Source organism: Pocillopora damicornis, chromosome 9 (genome assembly GCF_964200805.1).
Source record: "Pocillopora damicornis chromosome 9, jaPocDami1.2, whole genome shotgun sequence".
In the NCBI taxonomy this organism is placed as follows: Eukaryota; Metazoa; Cnidaria; class Anthozoa; order Scleractinia; family Pocilloporidae; genus Pocillopora; species Pocillopora damicornis.
Genome location: NC_142678.1, coordinates 11997464 through 12021362, shown reverse-complemented (window position 1 = coordinate 12021362; position 23899 = coordinate 11997464). Strand labels below are relative to the sequence as shown.

Genomic DNA, 23899 nt, shown 5'->3' with positions numbered 1-23899 from the left:
GTGTGGGAAAGAGTGAAAATGAGGAAAATATTAGGAGTTTACCTTGGCGAAAGGCTTGATTGGACCATGGAAAAGTTAAGTTGGAGGAGATATGTCTATTTACTTCGAAGCTACTTTAAAATGCAACACGGATATTCTCTCAATGCAAAGAACAGAATTAGAGTGTTTACGAGCGAGAGGTAGACTTCCCTAATGAGAAGAAGCAGATACAACCATAAACGGATAAAAAGCAACAGTGATCAAGTCTGAATAATTTTACAGATGGGGAGGACGACCTAGTTTAAAACAGTCTCGAGAATCAGTCAACAACCAAACTAAATCCACACACCATTTTCAATTTTTCAGTGGCAACTGAGTTCGCAAGGGACCTCACAGCATCCAAATCAAGGCCATTTGTCACGTGACCACCGTAAGCAGTATATCCCAACATGACTTCCACAGCTGCAAGCGGCAACGAACCATGACTAGCACGTGACAGATGACGTAAAGCTTCTAATCCTGCTAACAAATCTACCTGAGACCTAGTGAAAATTACGTGGGGAGACAATTAAAAAATTTATGATTTTAAAGTTTTATGCCAAAATTAGGGCAAATGAACTAATAACATTATTATAATTATTATCAGTTATTATTACTATTATTGTTAATTTTATTATTGTTGTTACTAGACATAGGGAGACTTAAAAACAGTGATATAGCAGTTTCAAGGTTCAAAACAATACAATGATCGGAGAAGTTCGCTTCCTGTGCGAAAAACTACGATAACGAAACATTGGCCTACCATTGATATGGACAGCTAAAGGAATAATTTCCAAATTTTCTCCTTTGGAGAAGCAAGGTATGAAGATATGCCAAGGTGAAAATCGCGCCGGGAGGAACATCACTCTATCAAATGGAAACAAATACAAGTTAGAGACAAATCCTGAAATGGAGGTGCCGTATTTCCTGGAATAAGCACCCAGGCGCCTATGTAAAAAATTGGCTCAAAGGAGAGGCGTTTATTGGAAGGAGGGCGTACGAAAAAAAAAAATAGGATATGCGTGACATTTATCGTGCTTGAATTAACAAAACACCCAGCATCTAGAACCTTTACCATAAAAACTGATCCCTTTGCTGCTTCTCCCCAAAGAGGTACGCCATTATTCAGTGATCCTGTTGCCACTTGACAATTTGTCCTGACCGCGTTTCCAAAACTCTCCTGCGCCTCACACGCCAATTTGAGCCCTCGGTGTATAATGACAGCAGGCAGCGGAAAACCGATATCCGTACGGGTGGTCAACCACAGCCGGAATTCGGGATGGACAAAAACATCTTCAGCCGAACCGTTTTCCGCATTAGCATCGCTGTTATTTTCGATATTGTGCCACTCTAAGTCGCCTTCAGTGTCGATCACCGGTAAATTAACCATTTCCTGCGAACAATAAACATTGTGAACAAAATAATTTAGTTAAACCGAGGAGAGGCTTTCAAAGAAGCCAGAACACTATCACCACACCAAGAAAAAAATTGTATTTTCTTACACGCGCTCAAAGACAGGCATCCTCTTACGAAAACATGATGAACGTTGATAAACGTCCGCTCTGCTTTTCTACCCTTCCAACTTTACAACACAAGAATTATTTCTTGGCATTCCATTCTTTCAACTACAAGTAATTATAATGTCTTTCGTTCCCCTTGGTGATAACACCCACAAGAATGGAATTTCGCCACGAAATTTGGGGCAATATGCTTTGCTCCCAGGAAAAAATAAACATATTTATAACATTATTGGGATTTCGTTTGCACGCAGACCTCAATTTCGTGCATGAGCTCGTCAGACCAACAGGCCGCCAGATGACAGTTTTCAAGAATAACCCAACATCCAGTGTTTAAACCACGCTTCACAGCCTTCAGTGCCTTCTCCATACCGTCTTTTTCACCGAAGGTAACCTTTAAAAGAGGCGTGTCTTTTCCCCGTGCACGGGCAAGGTTAACTACATCAGTTACTGGATCTGGAAAACAAAACATAGTTTGACAGTCATAGGAAGCATTTCCTTACTAAAGGAAACATTGTCAATAGCTTCGTTTATGGTACATCGTTAAAAATTCAACTGAAGCAAACAGGTTTTCACTCCCTTTCCACTAATGTTGCCAATTTGTCACGCCGAAAGTTTCCCCGATAATCACAAACTTGACTTCTTGATTCGAGAAAAACCTGTAAGTCCGGCAGAGGGCGAATCATTTACAAGCTTTCGAGCATCCCAAGTGGGCTATTGCGCAAGTGAACCGATAAAAAGTGTGGTCTACTACCATTATAAAATAGTTATGAATGGAAAAAAGGATGACAAAGACGCCAATAGTTTTAGTTTTGGATCTGATTAGTTGAGAAGCTGGCTCGAGTTTTTTTAAAACTAATCACACAAAGAAATAAATCGAAATAAAGGGAATCCTGGGTTATCATCGACACTCAGTTGAAATTTTCTCCAGCACATCACCCGGGAAGGGAAAACACCCTAAGGTGGTCGCTTCATTCTAAAGAGACTGAGAATCACTTAGTTGTTCAACCTTAACAATGAAACTTAAAGTTCTCTGCTTCTAAATAATTTCTGACCGTATACCTTCCACTGTAACATTTTACCTTTGAGCACAGTTGCCTCTCCTTGCTCAAGAATGTTCTGTGAGGGCAGCATGAGGACCGCTGGTCGAGACCGATTGATGACATCGCATACTTGGCTCAGGTCGTAGCCCAAGGGCCGGATCATATTGGCTCCCATTTGATAGAGAACGATCTCTTGGCAAACATGGAATAACTGTAACCGACATAGAAATAAACAGACCCATCGATCAATAAATAAAGCAACAGGTATCGAAAATGCGAGAAAACCTACATTGAGAGCGATTACAGAACCCACCTGATCTCGTTTGAAGGTTTTCCAAAGCAAAGCTTTCTGAAAGATGGTCAGATGATTATAGTCACCAGGAGTGACACTGAGAAGTACAGGAGGCAGCTGCAAAAGGAAAATGAAGACTGACGAATTACCGCAAAAAATCAAAGCTGTTTCAAAATTCTCAAACGTGATTGATTATCACCAGCCCGAAAAAGCGCGTACGCGGCATACCTGTGTAATTGCAAAGTGCACGTCATGTCCGCAAGCTGTTGTCGTGCATTTCACCTATTTAACTTTTGTTTTTATATATAAAAAAGTAACCAATGGCTAATTTTTTTAAAATCAAATCTTGTCATCGTTTTGATTAATTGTTAGCAGGACCCTGTTTAGTTTAATTCCGTCTGCAATCATACTCGTAATTAACAAATCGGATTCCCACTTCGCGGTCGTTCAACTTTGTCAATCACTGGTGTGATTACAGACAGAATGGAACTCCACCTATTCCTATTGCCATTACTTATTTGATGTCAGATTTTTGTTAAAAAAAACAAAACGCAAAAAAATTATAACTAAAGCAACAAAACAAAAAAACAGAAGTGAGCAACAACAAAAAACAAAACAGGAAAAAAAAAGCAAAAAAAAGCGCTCCACAATACGAGGGTTTACAACAATGAGCAAAACTCGGTTTCTTACATTGAAATACTCCTGCCATTGATGCGAGTGTTCTGCGACAGATTGCTTCAATCCAATGAAAACGGGAAGGCGCTCGAGGTCACCCACAGACTCCCAAACCTGGAATAATGATAAAAGGGTGGCCACAATTTACTTCTAGTGAGACGAAGATAAGCTTCGGCAGCAACAATAGTAGCAGCAGTCGTAGTGTGAAATAATGATGCGCCGATTAAAGACTAGCATTGTTATAATTCCCATCAGGGAATAACGTCAATGGTCACAGAAAATATTCACCCCTTCCAGACGATGACAAACATGTTTTGCAAGCCGTAAAATGACTTTTGTACGTCATTTACTATTACGTTTATTGTCACCTATTTGAAACACAATTTTAAGATCTTGGGATTTCGATCAACATAAAGGACCCAACTCATAAAAAATAGAAGTCGCATTTCAGCACAAACAAAAATTAATTTCAGTAAGAAGAAACATGGATGGTTGAAAATGGAAAAGATTGCAACGGAATGCAACGAAATTGAAAAATTTGGAATACACTATTTGAGGAACAAAAATCGTGACACAAACCTTAAATAAGCCTTGTCTTCACGACATTGTTTTCCCAAACGAGAAAATGACCCACGGGATGGAAAAGCCCGAAGGATGACAAAACCAGCTGGATGGAAAGACCAGCAAAACAATCCCGCGGGATGAACACGTCAGCGGAATGAGAAGACCCGCACGATGACAATACCCACGGGGTGAAAACACCCGCAGAATGAGAAGACTGCGGGATGAGAAGACCCTCGGGATGAGATCACTCGCGAGATGAGAAGACTTACAACATGAGGAGGACCGGTGAATGAAAATGAGAAGAATGAAAATTCCCTACCTTATGCGTGATCCACGACGGCTTTGGCACTTCGCTTTCTTCTGGATGATCCAACTCGGACCTTCTCGAAACCTCGGTAAACAGCTGCCATTCGTCACGTGACACAGATCTACTGTTCATCAGTTTCTCGGCGGCCAGTAAGAATGCAAACACGTGATTGTCACCTGGACAAGAGATTTATAATTTGCCAAAGCTACTTAAGGTGATTCCTCAGTATTGCACTGCGCATCCTGTACTGCGCATAAAAATAACGTAATCAGGCGGAATGACGCGCGCATTCTAAGAGCACGGTATTGTTTTTCAATTAATGGACAAAGGAAAGAGGTACGATGGTCTCTAGCCCTTGAATGAGCAAGTTGATCTATAGTTTTTCTTGGGTAATTGTTTAATATACAAATTATAAAAAAATTCATCAAAGGGAAAAATTTATACAGCTAAAGGCGTGTAAATTATGACCTTGAAAGCAACGACTCGAGGAACTTTGTGAGACGATGTCGTATCAAATTGTCTGATTTTTCCACGAACTACATATCAAATTGTTCCATACGCTCGAGGCTTTCTGCCTTTTAAGTTTCTTTTCAAGTGTTACTTTAGAAAACGCTTTAAAAATGTCTCCAAACCACCTAACAATTGATGTGCATCTTAAGTACCTTACAAACATCACCAATTAGCTCTTGCTGTAAAAGAAACGTCAATAATTTTTCCCAGTTTTTTTTAAAATAGATATCTTTTTCCAGGTCTTTTATTTGCACATTACTTAAGGCTCTCATTGCGAACCCTAGATAAGGATAGCAAAAAGAACATAAAAAATTTATTAACAATAATAATAACAAAAGATAAAAGAATGACGCCTACTTTGAAATAGACTCCACGAGGTACGATCAAATATTTTCCTAGACAGAGCAGTGATGAGTTCTGCTGCTCTGGCAGCCGGTGACCCGCTTCCTTTCTTTCCGCGGTTCCTCTCGACTACAGTGTCGCGGAAGAGCTGAATGAATAACTCCAGTGGAAAGCGATAATAAGGATGAAGTTCACGCAACTCGTTAATAACCGAGAACAACAATGCTCCATGTTGAGCCACAGGAAGAAAATCATTTTGCTTCGCTAGTAGGTCTGTTTTCATTACCTGAGTACGAAAAAAAGAAAGATCATACCGATGGAACCCTTAACTTTGTCGAACCAGCGCTTCCCCCGTTTCCTTAACTGCCACAGTCACATTCAGTTTCTGCAGCTAAAAGTGATTCAAGACATATTAGCGAAATCGAAAAACGTTTCTCCGACTTCCCCATATGTTTCTGGATCTCTTGTCTTCTATGAAGCTGTTTCTTAAGTGTTTGACAGTCGTCTCTAATTTGGAAGAAACCTTTGAACGGGGACAAGTATGGCTAAGGATAGAGAGGATTTTTTGTTGTTGTCTAACTATGTATTTGTCTCGTGATGGTTCATTAACGCAGCCGAGCAAAAACAGGAATTGATAACAAAACCACTGGTACACCTCGGGGATACGGGCAGTTCCTTCTTGAGAGAGAGCGCGGACTCTCCCAATCCGCGAGGGTAAGTAATGAAAATAAAACAAATGAATAATGAATAAACTGCATAAGCTGGTGAACACATTCGTGAAGAGAAAAATTGGCTCACCTCAGCTTCGCGGCATCTATCTTCTGCCATGGATATCAGATCTTTACTCTGTGTCACCGCATCCAGCATAGCAGAGTCTTTCAGCAGAGGACCACTAAGGTTCAGAACCTTCTCAAGGATGTTCTCCTACCCAAAAATAAAGGTGGAATCAATGGTAAGTACTAAATGACAACAATATTGATTTGGCAAACCGATATATGAACCAAGCAATACACTATCCTGGGTTTGCAAATGTAATTCTGGATTAAAGAAAAAAGATAGAACAGAAGTGGTGAAAGAACATCAAACCTTGGCATTATTGATCTGTTGCTTATGAAGACCAATATCCCTGTCGATCGATCTCATCTGTCCGTCGAACTCTGGTCTTTCAAGCTGTAACGTGTCCGCTAGCAGTGCGTCGCAGATTCCCTCCCGGCTCACACTCATGTTGATGGTACACGCCTTGGAAAATGGAAGCGGACATTGCCCTTCACCAGGTATGAACAAAGGAAGGGTAGAACTGAGGTAGAGCCGGAAGGAAGGGCTATAATCCACGACAGTCTTGCCAATAATCACCTGAAGATTACCCTCAGTGTTGGTGAAGGTTTGTCGAGTAAGGAGCAGCTCCAGCGCTTTGTTCCAGCGTCGTCTTTCAACGTGGGTGACCAGTGTCGCTAGTCCTTTCTTGACAGCGGCTTGTAGTTTTTCGACTAAAACAGTGTAAGTAGTTAGTAAATTCAAAATAAAAGTTACACAAGGATAATGAATAGTCTTGATTGATACTTTTCAATCATCTCGCCGTATTTCCTAGTACTGATCTGAAGGTACAACCTCTTAAATTAGCATCGTGGGATATCTGTTGTTTAAAAAGCTCTTTGACTGCTATTTTCGGTGCGATTCTACGGATATAAACGCAAGGCACTCTATAGCTTTTATTGATTATTATGGACTTTCTTTCTTCTCAGCACATTTCTTAAAGTGAATACACATCAGCGTCATTGGGATTGATCACTTTGTTGGATTTAATGTATATTGCTTATAAGTGTCATCACATATAAATAAGAGTCGATCGAGTAGATTCAATTATCAACCTCAAAACGTTGAATCAGAAAGTCGGCAACTCTCTACCAATCGCTAAGCGAGGAAATTGGAACTGACAAAACAACACCAGCGGATTATCAAGTCAGAAATTATTATTTACCTAGTAAAGGATCGTCAGCTGAAACGACAAGGATTCGTCCTTCACTCAAAGTTAACACTGGAGAGGTAGCAGGTGGTATCGGCAGAGGACTGCTGTCAATCTAAAACCAAAGAATGCAAGTCATAGTGATCAATGAAAAGAACGAGAAACCAAGTTTTGTATGTTGAAGAATATGAAGGACAAAAGACATCAAGGGAGAAGAAATCCATATCTTTACCTTGATAACACAAGCCTTGACCTTGATTGGAAATTACCGACGGCTCAAAACTGACCAATCACGACCAACTTACGCTACTTAAGTTTCTCCATCAACATCATCACAGCAGATCTGACCAATCAGTTTATACGAACCAGACTTAAGACATCAACTGAACACAAATTTTCACTCGACTCTGATGAAGAATCCCGCCGAGGTTGTCGAAACGTCAATGTCTCTATCTGACAACATTCCTAAGGACTACTCATACCCGTACGATCAGACTACAAGATCACAGGTTGAAATACATAACACATTTCTGATTTATTGCTCGCCATTTAGGATCCTATCATGTCAAATATACTGCATATTGCATCACTGAGAAACCTACACGTTTCTTACCTTATTGGAAATACTCTGACACCAATCTGATCGGTTTTTATGAGTTGTAGGTTAAAAAGCCGTCACAACATTATATATGGTGTAAACTGTACCTGTATTCCCATGGCTTCAGCCAGTTTCTCTTTCAACATCTTGTCACTCGCGCTCGTCAGAGCGCTGCCTGCTGTGCGCTCCGTCCTAGAAGTGGCTTGTGTCTCCGTCTCTGGAAACCTGGATTCTTGATCGTCTAAAAATAAACAGACAGGTACAACTCGCATCAGTCAGTACAAGGCGAGATATCTGCCATTCGCTAATAGAATGTTCTAAGTTTAAGGGCAATACCTCATAAAAAAAAGTCAGTCAGGTTGTATCATATCATGTAACTTTAAGTGTCTATCAGTCCTGAATTACTTTTAGTAAGCATAAGCTTCTCTAACCAGCGAAAATCCTCTTTGCTTCTTATATAACGATTGAATTGTGGTCTAAGTTTAAATTCTATTCTTCAAGATGACCCTTTCCCAAGACATTCGCTCAAAGAATTAATCCATCAATACTCATGTCTGAGATGAAAAACATCGCTATTCTTTTGAAGTGGGTGAAAATTAGTACAGAACTTATTTCAAATTGGTTCACGTGATTATACATTACCATTTTCTCTCAAGGATTGTAGAAACTGATCAACCTCACTGTCGAAGTGCTGCGGATCAGCTTCAAATTCTTCCTCAGATGCCTGCTGAAGATGAGGATAATGAAGAGTCGGGAAGGCTTCCATGTCAACGGATGAGCCTCCAGATAGGCGAGAGGACCGCCCTGACTGTCTGGTGTCTGGACGACTACTGGGGGCACGATCCACCGCTTCATCTACTTCAAGAAAGGTCTTGATTAGAATTTCTTACCATGGCATTACAGTGCAAATAATTTAAGTGAGTCAAACAAAGATGTATCAATGGAAAATAGAATTTAGCTTAGTCAGCCGAAGGAAGGTTTGGATTGTAGCCTCAAAATTTGAGAACATATGCAGACGGAAATTTGATGCACACAGGATATTGTCTAGTATTATTTTTGTTGACTGCCTGTTGAAAGTGTTTTAGTATTAGCAATGTGGAATGGTAAATACCATTCTGGATCTTTCTGAGACTTTCTGGAAGCTTTCAAACAAACTCAACAAGAGGTCTTTTAGATTTCTTTCAGGCGACTATCATCATTATAGATAAATTTTGAGTAAAGAACTATCGATATTGTCTTATCATACTGTATACCAAATTTCCTAGAAAAATAAGATCTTGAGTTCACAAGAACATACTGACTCAAGTTTCAGTAACGAGTAACCACATGTCCTTTCGGAGGACTTTTTGTGTGAAACTCAAGCAGCAGGTTTGCAAACAAACAATCAATAAAAAAAATTGTTACAAAGGACACTAGTATTAATCATTTACCAACGTTCAACACAGACAACTCTGTTTGAAGCAGTTCTACTCTAATGGAACTTATAGTCTGACTAAAGCGAAATTGTTTTTCATATTATTCTCCGGCGGGTGCTTTACCGGGGTAGCCACCTACTTCATATCTTATTGAAAGAACTGAGTAAGCTGAGTGTAGTTTATGAAGAAGAAACTTAAAGGTAAATTTCCAAGGAAAATATCATAAAAAAATAAAATAAACATAAAAACTAACAATCAAGGCTCGTTGTTCAAGAGCCCGCGGCCATTACAAGGTGCATTTCTTTGAGAAAATTATAAAAAGGAATCGCCGGAGAAAAACTAAAGGAAGCCAGTCAAAGTTTGAAATAAAACTTCAATAGCTTAATCATCTTTTTACCCATAGATACATGTATAAGCAAGTTTTAAGGAAAAGATTTATACCAGAACACTAACAGTACTCATATGGTTCAGAATACCTTGATGCAGTGCTCTTATCCATAACTCAGCCTGATTATGAGGATCAATCAACAGTGGCCATGCGCGTGTCCTATCATCCCCACAGCTTCTCAGTATCAAAGCGTTATTTACCGCCTGTTCATTGGTGGGCAGGTCATTTCTCCTCCAGTCCTCTAATTCGTTGGGAGCCGCTAATATCGCCTTCAATGACACGTCCTCTCTGACAGGAACAATGTTCGTGGTTATGGTTGACACCAAAGTGGATTGTGTAGCAGGACGGGAGTCCCTTCCTGTGTAAACATACGGTATATAGGCCTCAGTAACGATTTGTCAACTAAGTAACAATAAGAAATTGCTTTTAAGGTAATTTATCCTATTAAGATATTAGTAAGTGTTTGTTAAACTCAAAAAACAAGTTACCGTCATTTCCATTAGAGAAAATTCCTGAAAAACTCCTTCCACTATACAACATACGCACTCTATTCAAATAAGACATTGCACCGAAGTCTCCTTACACAGGGATTAGAAATTTTGGTATTTAATGCAAAAAGTAAGAAAATGATCATCTTTGATGCTTTTATCCCGAATTGTGTTTAACCTAAAGGGTAGCAACGCCAGGCTTACCTGTATCACCGTCATCATACTTGCATTCCTTTCGGGAATCAGCAAGTGACACGGACGATAAAGTAAGAAAGCCTTGACGAGGCGCTCGGGACACCCCATCACACACCCTCAGCCAATCAGCGAACAATTCGTCGCGTGCTTCAGGGATAAGTGGACCCAGGTAACATACTGCAGCAGCCGTTACTAGGGAATCTCCAGGTGCTGAAGTCAGATGCTGTTGGGCGAGCAATCGACCACTGTGCCAGATATTAGAGTAAGAGGATAGGCTGTCGACAAGCGCATCTCCTTTGGATTTGATTGTTTCAATGTTCTGTGGAGAAATTTTACTAATTTTACTTTTTATCTCATAAAACTCTTGCCTTACAAAAACCAAACAAAAGCAAGTTAACTAAGGGACCTTGGAGAGAAGGTTCACCGAACATAATGGCTAACCTCTGGTTGATCGCCATGGTCTGATTTTGACAACAGAGTTAATAAAGGGGGTAAGTTTCTGAAGAAACTGAGGTGCTGCGTCGGTGGGAGAGTATAACAGGTAATTTAGTGTTAACAACTGAGGTGAAAACGTAAATTAACCACAGTAAAGAGTTTAAAAGCTGACGTTTCGAGCGTTAGCCCTTCGTCAGAGCGATGGAGAGCTAACGCTCGAAACTTCAGGTTTTAAACTCTTTACAGTGGTCAATTTACGTTTTCAACTCAGTTGTTGACACTTAATTACCTGATAACAGAGTGATAGGATTAATCCTTATCATGATTTTCATCAACGACAAGTAATGCTGGCCTTAGTCGAAAATCACTATAAATTGCAAGTAGTAGATAAAACCAAAAAAACGAGACACTAGGAAAATCAACGCGAGCATTACGAACAAAACTACAGTGCAACTGCTCTAACATCGGGATGAAGTTAGATAACCTACTTGAATCTGTTTTTCAACTGTCCTTGAATGCTTTACACTCTCTTTGTACCGCTGGATGTTCGACTCGAGCTCTTGTTTGATGGCGTTGCATCTCACTCTCATCTCTCCCAGAATGGACTTTGCCTTCAAAGTCGAGAACAAACAACGAATTAAAGAAAGATGTGAAAACTTTATCACAAGCGAGGATCAAAGGTAGCATCCTGTTCCCAAGAGACTTCACAGATCTCGCTGACCAGCGAAGCCACATCCTTGATAATAAGGAAAGAGTTAATTCGTCTAATGGAGACCATACTTTAACGAACAATTTCATATTAAAAAGAATACGAACATTGCTGTAGAACAGAAATAAGAGGGCGTGTGATGTTTCTCGGACTGTTACCCAGATGTGGTATTGCAAGCAGGTTCAAAATACTCGATCTTAGTGTCCTTCAAATGCGATGACGTCACCTTTCAAAATGTGCGTATTTTAGCATGCATCAGACGTAACTCTTAATGCACTGTCTACAATTCAATGAATTCACCATGCTCTTTGACAGTTTTTAACTTGGTACCACCCGTTTTGCGAATGTGAAGGAGAATAAATCACTTCGCAAGGAAACAGATCGCTCCTTTTTACTTTTAATTTTAGTCTGAAGGAGGAAAGGTAAAGTGGCTTTGCTTACGACCACAAAGTTTATTGGAGCAAGTTAAACTGATCTCTTCACTTTACTTGTTAACAACACAACCAAAAGTTCTAAAAAATTAACCGCTTTTCCCGATTTTCAATACCTTTTCAAGTTCCTGCTCTGCTTTCTCCAACTGCTGCCGTTTGGGTTTTAGAGATCTGTTCACTAAACAGAAATCATAAACAGCTCGCACCCACAAACACAAAGACCTGGCAGCCATACTTCCATCTTGGACAACATCTGCTTGGAATAACGGGTTATAGTAGAACGTTTTGAGTCCTTCAAAAATAGAATCCCGCATTTCGGCCATGTTGTAAAATTCCAAGTCTTTAAAGAAGTTGTTTCGGTTGAGTAGAAGCTTTCCTTCCTCCCACCTGAAACCAAAATAAAGAAATAATGTTAGGTCAATAGACTGATTAAAATGGAAGAAGACCGATATTCTTAAGTGAGAACTAGGCAAGCAGTACACAATCAATACAAAGTTGTTTCCAAACCAACATTGAACTGAGAGGACTTTCTGTCAAAAAAAATAATTGTGCAAACTATTCTGACAAACAACTGAAATAACAATAAGCAGACAACAATAATAAAGGAAACCAAAAACATCAACAAAAACATCATCAAAAACAAACAAACAAAAAATAAAAATTGCAAACGATCTAACAAATTATACCGGAAAATAAACAAACAAAAACACATCACCCCTTGTTGATCTATATTCTATCAAATACATGCATTGGAAAGGGAATTCTCAAAAAGATGGTGGGGAATAAAATAAAAAATTTTGTAAGAAGGGCACCATGCTTGTCTGACGAGACAGTCATTTTTTAATTGAATCAGGTTAAGGAAAACTATGGCCTGACATTCGGGGAGAAGACCCTGAGCTGAAAGATTTTGGAGACCTGCGTGAAGGCATACAACTGCCTGAGTACTTATTCCTCGAAAGTTACACCAAACCATAGATCTGGCATTTTACGTAGAAAGCCCAAAATTCAACAAAAGCTACGGAATATGAAATGATGAACAGGTTGGCGAAGGTTTTCCAACTTACGTCTGTTCCTTTTCAAACACGAGGCAAATTGCATTCACAACAAGGGTAACCAGCGCAGGTGGAGTTCGGTAACTTCTGATTTCCTCCAAGTCGTGAATATTTAATGAGTCGATAGCCTTCCATGCCGCATCAAATAACGGGTTGACCTTGAAAATAAAAAGCAGGACTTGCTTAGGTCTGACAAAAGCTATCGTATCATTTTACTTAAAACCAAACCGCGAATTTCACAGAAGGACTGACTGGCTCTCAAACAAGCAAACAAATTAACTTAAAGTTTTGAGAGTCAAAATTCTTCTTCAGAGAAACAGATTGGCATGTGCAGGGAAGTGAAATTCTGGAAGTCGCTTCATAATGTGTACAACGGGATAAACTCCAGTGGCAAGGTCAATGAGGCTTTTACGACGTACACAGCCCAATTTGAACCACACCTTTTCAAATTCTGCTTGAGCCTCCTTCCTGAGGAGTTCAATAGGTATCTGCATGTCCTCGATGTCCTTTTCTTGCTTCTTACACCTCTCCATTGCAGCAGTGTACTCCTTCTGACACGCTTCCACAGTCTCCTGCCTCAACTGCACGTCCGTTTTGGACGCTTCGAATACTGGAGCAAGGCTATTCAATTCTTTCTGCATCTTGCTTAAGCTGTGAGTAGCTTCCTCTACCCTCTTAATCGCCTTGTCAAGATGAGCCACCACTTCCTACAATGAAATGATACGTAAGAAATGATATGTTAGTTTGGATGACGGCTTTCTGGAGCGTGCTAAAGAGCGAGAATACCCGAAAAAACTAAACTCAGCAAATGGATTGGTATTTTCTGTGTCCCACCCGGATTTCCGAGAAAAGTGGTACTTCACAAATTAGCATGACGGAGATTATCCAAGCTTGTAAAAACCATTTAGAGTGATAGATTCTCCTACAGGAGTAGCTTGATTCTCCCTTGCCAAAGCTCAGTGCAAGGGTTCCTGCTCATAAAAGCTACAGATCTGAGCACTGTTACTCCCACTCTCACCTTTTCTTTCGCACATAACCTTCTGCAGATCTTCCGAAATAAGTCTACAAAATCCAAATACGTATCAGGCGAGTAAAATTTTAACGCCTTGACCCCGTAGATCCTTTCCGCCATGCTTCTAGAAGACAGATGGACGTGAGCCATTATTGAACATATGGCCACGGATTGTAAGTCTCGCTCGCGTCTTTTTAATGGTACAAGACTAAGCACACTTTCTTCCTCATCGAGCAACTTCTCTGCCACACTAACAAGCGCCTCGTGCGGCCAAGCCCTATAGACATCAACACAGCAGCTTCTTTTTACCAAGGATGGAAACTTGTATAATTGATTCTTCTCTAAGGAATTGGACAAGTCGAGCTTTTTGTATTTCAAACAGACGACAACGTGGATGTGTGATTTGACGCGGCGGAAGTATCGGTCTTGGGCAATATCTTGGTTTTCTACTCTGCGTGCACCTCTTTTTCCTCCAGGAAGAAGCTGGTTGGAGATCATGAACAGCTCATTATGTGTATAGAGACCTGGACATGTCCCTAAAATAAAACAACAGAAAGAAGTATGAGTATGGACGATAATCGTAAGGCAAGAGTTAACCTGTAGCAGCACAAAAGCATAGCATAAACCAACAGAATTCCAAAACTTGGGATTTGAATAATTTTTCTCTAATAATTAGTTCGTTAAAAGCTATTTTGTTTTCCAGCAGTGAGTCACAATTGTATACCTTCTGCCATTAGTGAGCAAATGTCCTGCATGGCTTCATCATCAACACCTTCTGGTACAAACAACACTACGGGTTTCCCTTGAAGCCCGGCAATAAATGATGCCACTTTGATCTGTTGTCTGAAGTCCTCCTGGTTCTGAAACTGGCTGCGCTGTAGCTCTATCAACTGAAATGAGACACGCAGAAACAAGTGAGGGAAATTCAGGAAGGAATGGTGAAAATTCATGATTTTGAAGGTAAGGCACTACTACTACGTGAGAAAAAAAAAACAGGGAGAGTACAGTGGGAGAACGAAACAAGTCAGGGAGCAAACAGACGCAGAGAAACATGAATAAGTAAACGAATAAGGGATCAAAGCAGCTAACGACCGTCAGGCCGATTAATAAGAACTGGAACACTTTCTAAGTAATATGCACTTTTTTGTTACGACAAAGTGACATCCCTGACAGAGGAAAGTCTTTACACAAACCTTGCAGCAAGCTGCGTGTGCAGTGAGCCTTGTTAGGGTCCTTCGTCCGTAACCAAGATCCGATAACAACAGAGAATGACCTCCTGGTGTGGCCTGGGAAGAGAAAACATTGACTGTCATTATTGCAATTTGACTAATCACACGCTACTGGACAGTTTACAAAATGAACGCAGAGAAAGAATAGGGGAGCTGGGGGAGGGCGGGGAACTCACCAATGCTCGACTCAAACGCGCCGCATGATGAAGTGCCTCACGAAATGTCACCAAGTTCATGATTTTGGCATTAGACGATTCAGCCACCTTGTCATTATATGACACTAGACATCTCTTTATCCCTTGTTCCAAGATGCTCTCAGCACACTCCAAGTAGTTCTTGCTTGCAACTTCGCTGGCGCTACTTTCTCGTCCGGTCACAGACACATTGAAATGCTTACAGAACACAATATCTGTGAGATCCTCTCCAGAGAAAGCCAGCTGCTCTGTTGAAATCAAAGGACCATTGTAGTTCTTGTCGTAGCTCGCACCACTGGTGTCGTCAAACGTGACCTTTACTCTTGCAGGCGGATGGACCACAGTGTTTGCTATCAAACTCTGCTCTCGACTTAGCGTTTCGTCTTCGGGAACTTCTCCTTCACCTAAATTTTCATCATTTCCATTTTGTTTCTCAGGACGAATTTCCCTGTTCGTGACATCCTTTTCTGTGGTATCTGCAACAATTTCATCGAAATCCTCCCCTGGTTCAGGAGTTTCTTGAGTGGGAATAGCATCAATATCTCCTTCCTCTCCAGCGTCTTCATCGCTCAAGTCTTGCGGTTCACGACCTGGTACAGCTAAGGAGTCGTCCGATTGTAATAGTGCCTCAGACTCTCCTGTGGTTTGGATCTGTTCGTCACTAGTCGTAGGTGGGGGAGCATTTCTACCGGGCAAAGCCTCTGAAATAAACAAGATAGCGTTGTTCTAAAAACCCTCAATTTAGAAATGAAGCCAAGTGAAAAACCTTTCTTGCGAAAATGAGTTTGACTTGCATACAATTTACTCCCATTTTTCACGCCAATAGTCTTGCACCTACTCCCGCCTTTAAACAAAGGAATTATGCATCCTGAAAAAAGTCTATAGCATGATAAATCCCTAAGCCATTTATGACCATTCGATCGCCATAGAGAATCCACCAGCGAATGTGGCCACCAACTGAGTTCATATTTGACATGGGTACCGCATAATGGTGAGATTTTTTAAGTCGAAAGCGTCATGTGTGAGGCGTCAAGTACTAGAACAACGACACGGCATCAACAAGCGCCATATTACATTATGTACCTTGAGAGTTCTGCATCACGGATCGCTCAACAGAGAACACCTCGGAGCCCAGGTCCGAGGCAGTCTTACAGAAAAACTCCTCAACGGTCTCGTGCAACAAAGACGAGAACCAGTAGCGCTGTTCCTCGGTTAGAAGGCGATCACTGTAGGTTCGAGTACTTTCGTGGCACCACAAGCGAAGGAGAGAACGAATCATTGGTGACAAAGCAGCGGGCGTCTTCGCAGACATTCCGGACTCTACCGGGCCGTTTGTGAGAGAGGGCCAACTAGAGTTAAAAGAAGAGAACTCATAAGAGAATGTAGGACCACGAGGATGTCTCAAGTAAGATTCGCCGGTCTCGAAATAGAATAGGCGAATTTGAAACGACTACTCCGTCTCCATGATCCATGTTAGTTTTAATGATTTGTACAAATGGAAGCCGATTTAAACTGATCCAAGATAGAAGGCGATATTATTTTAATAAACAGGATTGACTCAAATGCTAGGTAAGATTATACTATATTCCCCCTGAGGACGGATAGTGATGTAATTAGCGCGTAAAATTGTGAATATGACATTTCCTTCGCCTCGCCAGTCGCAAATAATGAAGGCTCGTGATTTTCATTGTCCTTCTCTGACGATTTCAAAGTGATAGGTCCCTATTAGCTTTGAATATTGTACAACACGACAATAAGAAGTCTACAATCTTATGCACCTTCGTCCTCTACCAACATTCCCTCTACGCTGTGACCTCTCCTTTCCATGAATACTGGACTCACTCTTCACATCGCCAATGGCTTCAGCCTTCGCTTCCCCCTCCAAGTCATTTCCTGTGCCAGCTCGCCTCCTCACACGAGGTCTTGGACGTCCACGGCTCTTAGACGAGAGGAGAGACATACCCTGCGCCACCCTTGACAGCTCGTGCTGGGTAAACAGGAAATGAGGATGAAGCGGGGTAGGGCGAAGTTCCCTTTGAATGGTGTTGTGCATCTTAATGGACGCCGACGACAGCGCCTGTTAGGGAAGCAGATGAGGATATATAGATATCGCTTTATGTTCGAAAGGTAAGTAGGCGCAAACTGGAAGGTAGCCACCACAAAATTACTCTCATCGCGTGGAAAAACGAATGACGTTATTAATGACACTGACTGACACCGAAAGTTGACACTAATACTTAAAATGACAATTACATTAAAGGAGGCTGATGCTGACGGTTACGTCGACACTTTCGTTGTCACTAACACAATAATTCTGATGTTTGCATTTCCACTGAGACTGAACTGACACTGATTCTGATATACTCAGTTCCACTGAGACTGAAATGACACTGACACTGATTCTGATAATGTCACTGACTCAAATATTGACACAGACACCAGCACAGACAGACATACATACAGACAGACACAGAGATAAACACTGCCACCTCCAAGAAGCAGTATTCGGTTCTCCCTCTCTCTTACCTTGGCCAAATGCTCATGGTGGCTTATCGAATACGCTGGAAACTCTTCCAACCAGGTCTGAAATACTGACGAGTAAATATTCTCCACTGACTCAGAAGACAAGGGAAAGAATGACAAGACCGTCATCAGCCTAGACAAGCGATGGCTGATGGCATATGAAGCTACCCCTCCACAAGACGAAACCGCACCGGGAGGAACACAGGCGGCCATGAACTGGAGGTGTTGCACCCTATACAGGTGATGTCTCCGTTTGTTGTACAATGTTCCTAAACGAAGAAGACAAATACGCAAATATCTCAACAGGAAGCTGTGGTCTGCACAGCTGAAAAGTGTTATCCCTTGGGTAGTGTTGGGCGCATTGTTACAAACGTGGGCGGAATTCTTCTGACAGGCGGCTAAGATAAGTTAACTTTGAATTACTGATAAAATAATAATTAAGTAACGAAATGCTGTTCCTTCGTAATAGCTGGATAATAGCCTTGTTTATTACGGAAAACGGATGTCTGGAAAATGTGTCGCGCTTGAAAAAAATCCTACCAAGGGGGAAGGGAAGAAAGCGACATAATTTAAAGCCTCGGGAAAACTTTGACCCATATTCAGCCAATTTGACCCCTTCTCCATTCAATAACGCAAATATACGTTACTCATGCCCAAACATACCAAATAATTACCTTGTGAGAGGATTTGTCGGAGAAGTTCAAGTGGAGGCTGAATTCCAAAATCATCAGAGGCGGCGTAGTTGAGATCATCAAGAAACATAAGATGAGCGCGAGACTTTGCAACGGGTAGATTCTTAGGAGCAGCAGCTCCTGGTATCGCCTTTGTAAAAGCTAACTGGGTCATCTCCTTCCGTTGAATTTGCTGAAGCTTATGTTCGATCGCCTCTTGGAGCAGTTTCGAGGTCAGGCCAGCGGATAGACAGATTCGTGTCGAGTTATAGCGTGGGTTGATCAAGTTCTGTAAAAAATATAATGGTTCACTGTGCGAATACCACAGAGTGAGTCATTTTAAAGACCGGCACACAACTGGAAACATTACAAACCTGTACTAGGGACGACTTTCCAATTCCTGATGGACCAACCAGCAGCAATGGCTGATGTGCAGATAACATAAGGTCTATTAGGTAAAAGTAGCGATCCAACTGAAAAGTAAAAGAGAAAAGAAACTTAGAAAAACGTACATAAACATTCATAAACAAAAAAAAAAAAGACAGCTAACGCTTCCTGGACCGAAGGCAACCGAATTTACCATACGGATAATAAAGGTTATGAAGTTATGATCCAAATGATACAAAATGAATCTTCTTAGGTAATCAAGCTTCTAAACCACGAGCATTTAAACTTCAGCCACCATTCAGACAGAGGACTTTTCAAGATAACAGCTGAGTGTGTGGTGCGTTTGTGAACAGATTGCTCAATCACATTCTGTATCGATTATTTCTTAAGAATGAGCTGCGTAGTGTGGCGATGTATACTTATTTGGGTTAATAAAAACTACGGTATGAAAAGTCTCATTATAGTTACCTCGGTAACGACGGTGTAAGATGAGTGTAGTGTCTTTAGTTGTGATCCAGGTCTTCCCTCCCACTTTACCAAGCCACCTTTACTGAAATCTAGGCAGTAGTCATATACTGATCCATCAGGAGGTATAAGGACTGGATACGGGCCAGCAGACAACAGCTGCCGAGTATGCTCATCAAACTTATCAGCGCATCTTTAAAACACAAGCAAATGACAACAAGTCGATTTATACAATATTCAATAGTATATAAGTAGATATTTGGGTAAACATAAAGACAATTGAAAAGCCATTTCTGGTGAAAAGGTTAGGGTTCACTCAAAAGATGTTTTAGCTGTTTGCGTAGTCTGGCATAAAGAGATTTGATTATTGGCCTCAACACTTGGGTAAAACTGACACTAAAAACGATTTCGTAACTTGCTTGGCGAGTGCTCAGTTCGATGAAGCGAGTGCAACAACAAACGATATGCTTCTATTTTTCCATGAAAAAAAGACGAGATGCAGAATCGCAGATATGTTTGCTAATCCCAAGACGATACCAGATGGGAAATTCCCAAAAAGGACGATGAGTGTCCAAAGGGGAAAATATTGCTTGTGGTTAAGAAATACCTTTCGTGCAAATGACCGCCAAAAGCCCAAATGAAGGCGAAAGCAAAGGAACTAATGACCCTTCCTGTGTCACTGGCGGAAATTCCTGAGCTGTGCCTGCTGCTACCAGAACTCACGGAGGTCTGTCGGTTCCTCTGGTTGATCATCTGGATCTGACTATCTTCATCCTCTCGTAGGATGTGCCTATCGTAGATGGCGGAGAGGTAGCGTAACAGTGACTGTACTTCATGCACTCCTGTGGCTGTCTTGGAAGGCTTGTTTATGGAGCTGTACCCAGAGGTCAGTATGGATTCACAGTGATGACTAAGGAAGTACAGTGTAGAATCCACCACGTGATCCATCAAACACGAGATGATTCCCAAACTGAAATTGAAAGGAAGCCATTAAAATAAACAATAATGTTTCGATTGCAAGAGCAAATGGCCCTCATTGGAATAAAATTCTGGTCCCAGTATCATTCATGGGGCGTGCTATATGCAGTTTCCATTCTTGCAGCAAGGATCCTCTAGGAGTTTTTCGGTTTCCCTCCTTACGCAAAAGGCAATTAAAATAAATTCCAACACAACTAAAGAAGTCCACTTACCCTCTATTTGTGATCTCCCAGCGCGCGTGCGCCCCCTTCAGCCAGGACCTAAAAATTGGTTTCCATCCCACAAGTGATTGAGGACAGTAGAGCAGACCACAGCGTGTTACTAATGCTGGAGATACATGGATTATTTCTGTCACCTCGAAAAGAAGTGTCACAGTTTCTGAAAGAAGCGAAAGTAAATTAAAGTAATTAAAGCATGGCGTTAGGATACGTTCCTTTATTTCTTCGTCTGATGTGGTTAGGGAGGGAGCACAACGATAGTCCGCTTTAAGCGACCGTTCATTATAGGTTGAAGACAATGGAATGAGGCTGTTGGGACTTAGTAGAGGGTGGCCAAGACCGCTTAACAGAGGTGAAAATAACAATGCGGAGATGGAATTTCGGGATTTGACAACCGACTGCTTAATGCTGGTTCGACGGTAACTTTGTCTTTAAGAAAATATCCAATGGTGCCCTTTCGTTCCCCACGGCCTTACACTGAGGCACTCTAAAGAGTGATACCTGTTATCAGATACACTGCCACGATTTACTTCTTTTTTTTTTAGTTTGCTTGTTTGTTTGTTTGTTTGTTTGCTTGTTTGTTTTTTCTGTTTTTTGTTTATCTATGTTTGTTTGTAAGGGCAAAAACAAATTATTATCAAATTTAAACATTAAAAATAACAACTTTTGCCTCCTCAAGTTCACAAAAGCCTTAAAATTCACCTGGCTGAGCAATGGATTCTCCGTTGGGCAAACTGAGAGCTCTAGTGGAATCCAACAGGGTCCCCATACTCTCTAGCCAGGTGTCATCCATTGGTCCGTCAAGCACTAGCCATTTCTTTACGTGAGACAGGGAACCCATCATACGAGCAATGCGTTGTTTTTCAGATGACTGGCTCGAAAGAAGCTCGGTCATGGTATCACACGTAAGAGTTGTGTCTCTAAGCCACTTAGACACCAGACCGTCCATCCATAGGTCAGTCTCCGGGTGTTGTCTTCCAAACAACTGCTCAAAACAATGAAATTTTTATAATTAGAAAGGGAGCTAGGTCGCGCAAAATCCGGCAATGTAGACAAGCTGGTCATACAAATCTCCTAGGAGAGCATATTAAAGGATATACTTGAGCCCCAATTCCCCTTCGACCCCTGTCAGACCATCTCGTGTGTTTTGGCGAAGGAAAAATGCTCTAACAGCGCTTCCCTCCATCCAGACGTAGAAATTGATACCAGTAAACGGCCTGCCAAGGCTGAAGAATTGCTTTAAGAGGTGGGGGTTATTCCATTATATAGTGGCAACTAGTTCAAGACAATAAGCGATACTCCCGGTCACTTCTTCCCTAGGTGCTCGTTAGACCTGCCCCCTTAACCCTTTACACCTCAGATTCAATGTGTATATTCTCCATACTGTTTTCCACAAATTTCCAATGACAATGACGAGGAGAATTTGCTAAAAAATCAAGTGCTTCTATAATTATGGTAGACTTCTTCCACTGTCATAACCTTAATGTTTGATACAGGGCTGACATTATGAGGGAAAATAACATGATATTATAAAATAACTTAGACACAACGCGCTCTCTGATTGGTCAAAAATCTATTGTTTATTTGCCTATTTAACAAATAAAGAAGCCTTGACTGTGCTCTGTTCTGTTATAAAGCACGCAGGAAGCGGCTAGAGCACGAAAGAAGTGTAGGGAGAAACAAGAGACGTAGTAGAGTGCTCTAGCCGCTTCCTAAGTGCTTTATAACAGAACAGAGCACAGTCAAGGCTTCTCTATTTGTTTTATAATAAAGAATCCATTAAATTCTCCAAGCATTACTTTCAATTTTTAAAACAAACTTTATTTCCAAAGCGAACAATAGTGTCATCAGCATGCTTTATACTCTCATAAAGCACGCTACAATAAGCCAATCAGAATCCCTGTTAGAATGGTTCAAATAATCTGATTGGCTGTACAAGACTAAAGCTGTCAAAAGTGTCAAACGATCAAAGTTAAAAAACCATCAAATTTCACATTCTGCGATAGTTTACAAACTGAAATAGTTCGGCAGGTCGAATTTAACACTTTTGCCTGAAGTTTTTCAGTCCCTAATCTTGAATCTTGAAGTGAAATGTGCAGTGAAAATCAGCCGAATTATGGCTCATAAAAACACGCGAGTTTTTTCACATGACAAGGTAGAAAACAAACTGTTCAAGGCGAGTGTTTTTGAATGAACGACAGCCGAATTCACCGGAACATGAAGATCGCTCGGGATGGCAGCGCCGCAAAACTCGGCAGCAGTGACTGATGTGACTTTCCACTCAAAGCATCGGAAAGGATATCAGAGCAAGCTCTTATTTTTTTCACTCGAAGGGCGGCCGATGTAGTTTCTGATCGCCATGATGAGCGAGCCGCAATGGACTTCAGCATGATCATATTCGCTCAGACACCGTCATGATTAGTATGAATTTTAACAGTTATGCCAGATTTGTTATATTTTTCATCATTTCTGTTTTGTTTTTGAACACTGAACTTTATATACTATACGAGTGTTAGCTGTGTTTGATTCTTATTACTATACGTAAGCTTGCAATCTAACTGAGCGTGAAAATCTTTAAAACTAGAAATGTCTATTTTGTTTTTCCTTTAGGGATTTCCGTATCTGCTCACGTTTTAATAACGTAAATCACGGCACCTGGTATGTTTACAAACGTTTGTTTGGTTCTTCTGTTGCTATTTGCCGGCTCGCTTGTTCCGAAATTTCACTTTCCATTATCGGAAAAAAGCTAAAAAGAAGTCCCGGAAAGGTCGAACATAGTACAATTTGGCAGATAGCGTGACAGCTTTAGCTCAGCTCTATGCTCTATACTCTCATAGAGCACGCTCTTTCAGTCAATGACAGCGCGCATTATATCCGAACTTTATTATAATTACCCATAGAAAACTGAAACATCTTCCCGTCCCCGGAAAAGGGGCCACACGGTGCGAATTTCCAGATTGAAATTTTTTTAAAGGCCTTTAGTTTGAGAAAACGAAGAGGACACTTTGAAAACCACAAACAACGACAAAAATTTTATTTTTCTTACCTGATCAACTCCTTTATTTTAAATGCAGTTTTACTAACTGGTTGCTCCGTTTTAAGCCTTTATTTTCCGCTGCGCTGTTAAAGTTTGAAAAAGACTGGAAACCACTCGGCTGCGCCTGGTAGTTAACAAACGTTTTTCGTGTTCTCTCAACATACTGCGTGGTTTATTCGCCGGTTAACCGACAGAAAGTGTGTTTTATTGCTTAAGTAACACATAGGGGTACGAGTATCAAAG

At 41.0% G+C, this 23899-nt stretch overlaps 1 protein-coding gene across 4 annotated transcripts in view; it reads right to left on the bottom strand.

The window, feature by feature from the left end:
- Positions 1-23899, bottom strand: part of LOC113676509 (dynein heavy chain domain-containing protein 1) — a 46617-nt gene that overhangs the window by 2273 nt on the left and 20445 nt on the right. For 2 of the 4 annotated variants that reach the window (XM_089181914.1, XM_027193173.2), the window contains exons 28-60: positions 21322-21604; positions 20614-20779; positions 20031-20393; positions 19427-19616; positions 18946-19044; positions 18575-18860; positions 17904-18169; positions 17156-17454; positions 16461-16726; positions 15360-16078; positions 15148-15240; positions 14679-14844; positions 13961-14490; positions 13383-13649; positions 12955-13100; positions 12007-12277; positions 11239-11361; positions 10325-10634; positions 9721-9990; positions 8472-8687; positions 7937-8070; positions 7247-7346; positions 6355-6755; positions 6067-6192; positions 5284-5554; positions 4429-4592; positions 3561-3659; positions 2892-2987; positions 2618-2789; positions 1792-1991; positions 1094-1411; positions 782-885; positions 329-521 (exon numbers count right to left, since the gene is read on the bottom strand). In XM_089181914.1, coding sequence (XP_089038040.1) covers positions 329-521; positions 782-885; positions 1094-1411; positions 1792-1991; positions 2618-2789; positions 2892-2987; positions 3561-3659; positions 4429-4592; positions 5284-5554; positions 6067-6192; positions 6355-6755; positions 7247-7346; positions 7937-8070; positions 8472-8687; positions 9721-9990; positions 10325-10634; positions 11239-11361; positions 12007-12277; positions 12955-13100; positions 13383-13649; positions 13961-14490; positions 14679-14844; positions 15148-15240; positions 15360-16078; positions 16461-16726; positions 17156-17454; positions 17904-18169; positions 18575-18860; positions 18946-19044; positions 19427-19616; positions 20031-20393; positions 20614-20779; positions 21322-21604 — 7707 coding nt within the window. The remainder of the gene's footprint in view (positions 1-328; positions 522-781; positions 886-1093; positions 1412-1791; positions 1992-2617; positions 2790-2891; positions 2988-3560; positions 3660-4428; positions 4593-5283; positions 5555-6066; positions 6193-6354; positions 6756-7246; positions 7347-7936; positions 8071-8471; positions 8688-9720; positions 9991-10324; positions 10635-11238; positions 11362-12006; positions 12278-12954; positions 13101-13382; positions 13650-13960; positions 14491-14678; positions 14845-15147; positions 15241-15359; positions 16079-16460; positions 16727-17155; positions 17455-17903; positions 18170-18574; positions 18861-18945; positions 19045-19426; positions 19617-20030; positions 20394-20613; positions 20780-21321; positions 21605-23899) is intronic. The other 2 variants (XM_089181915.1, XM_089181916.1) reach the window with 1 other exon arrangement.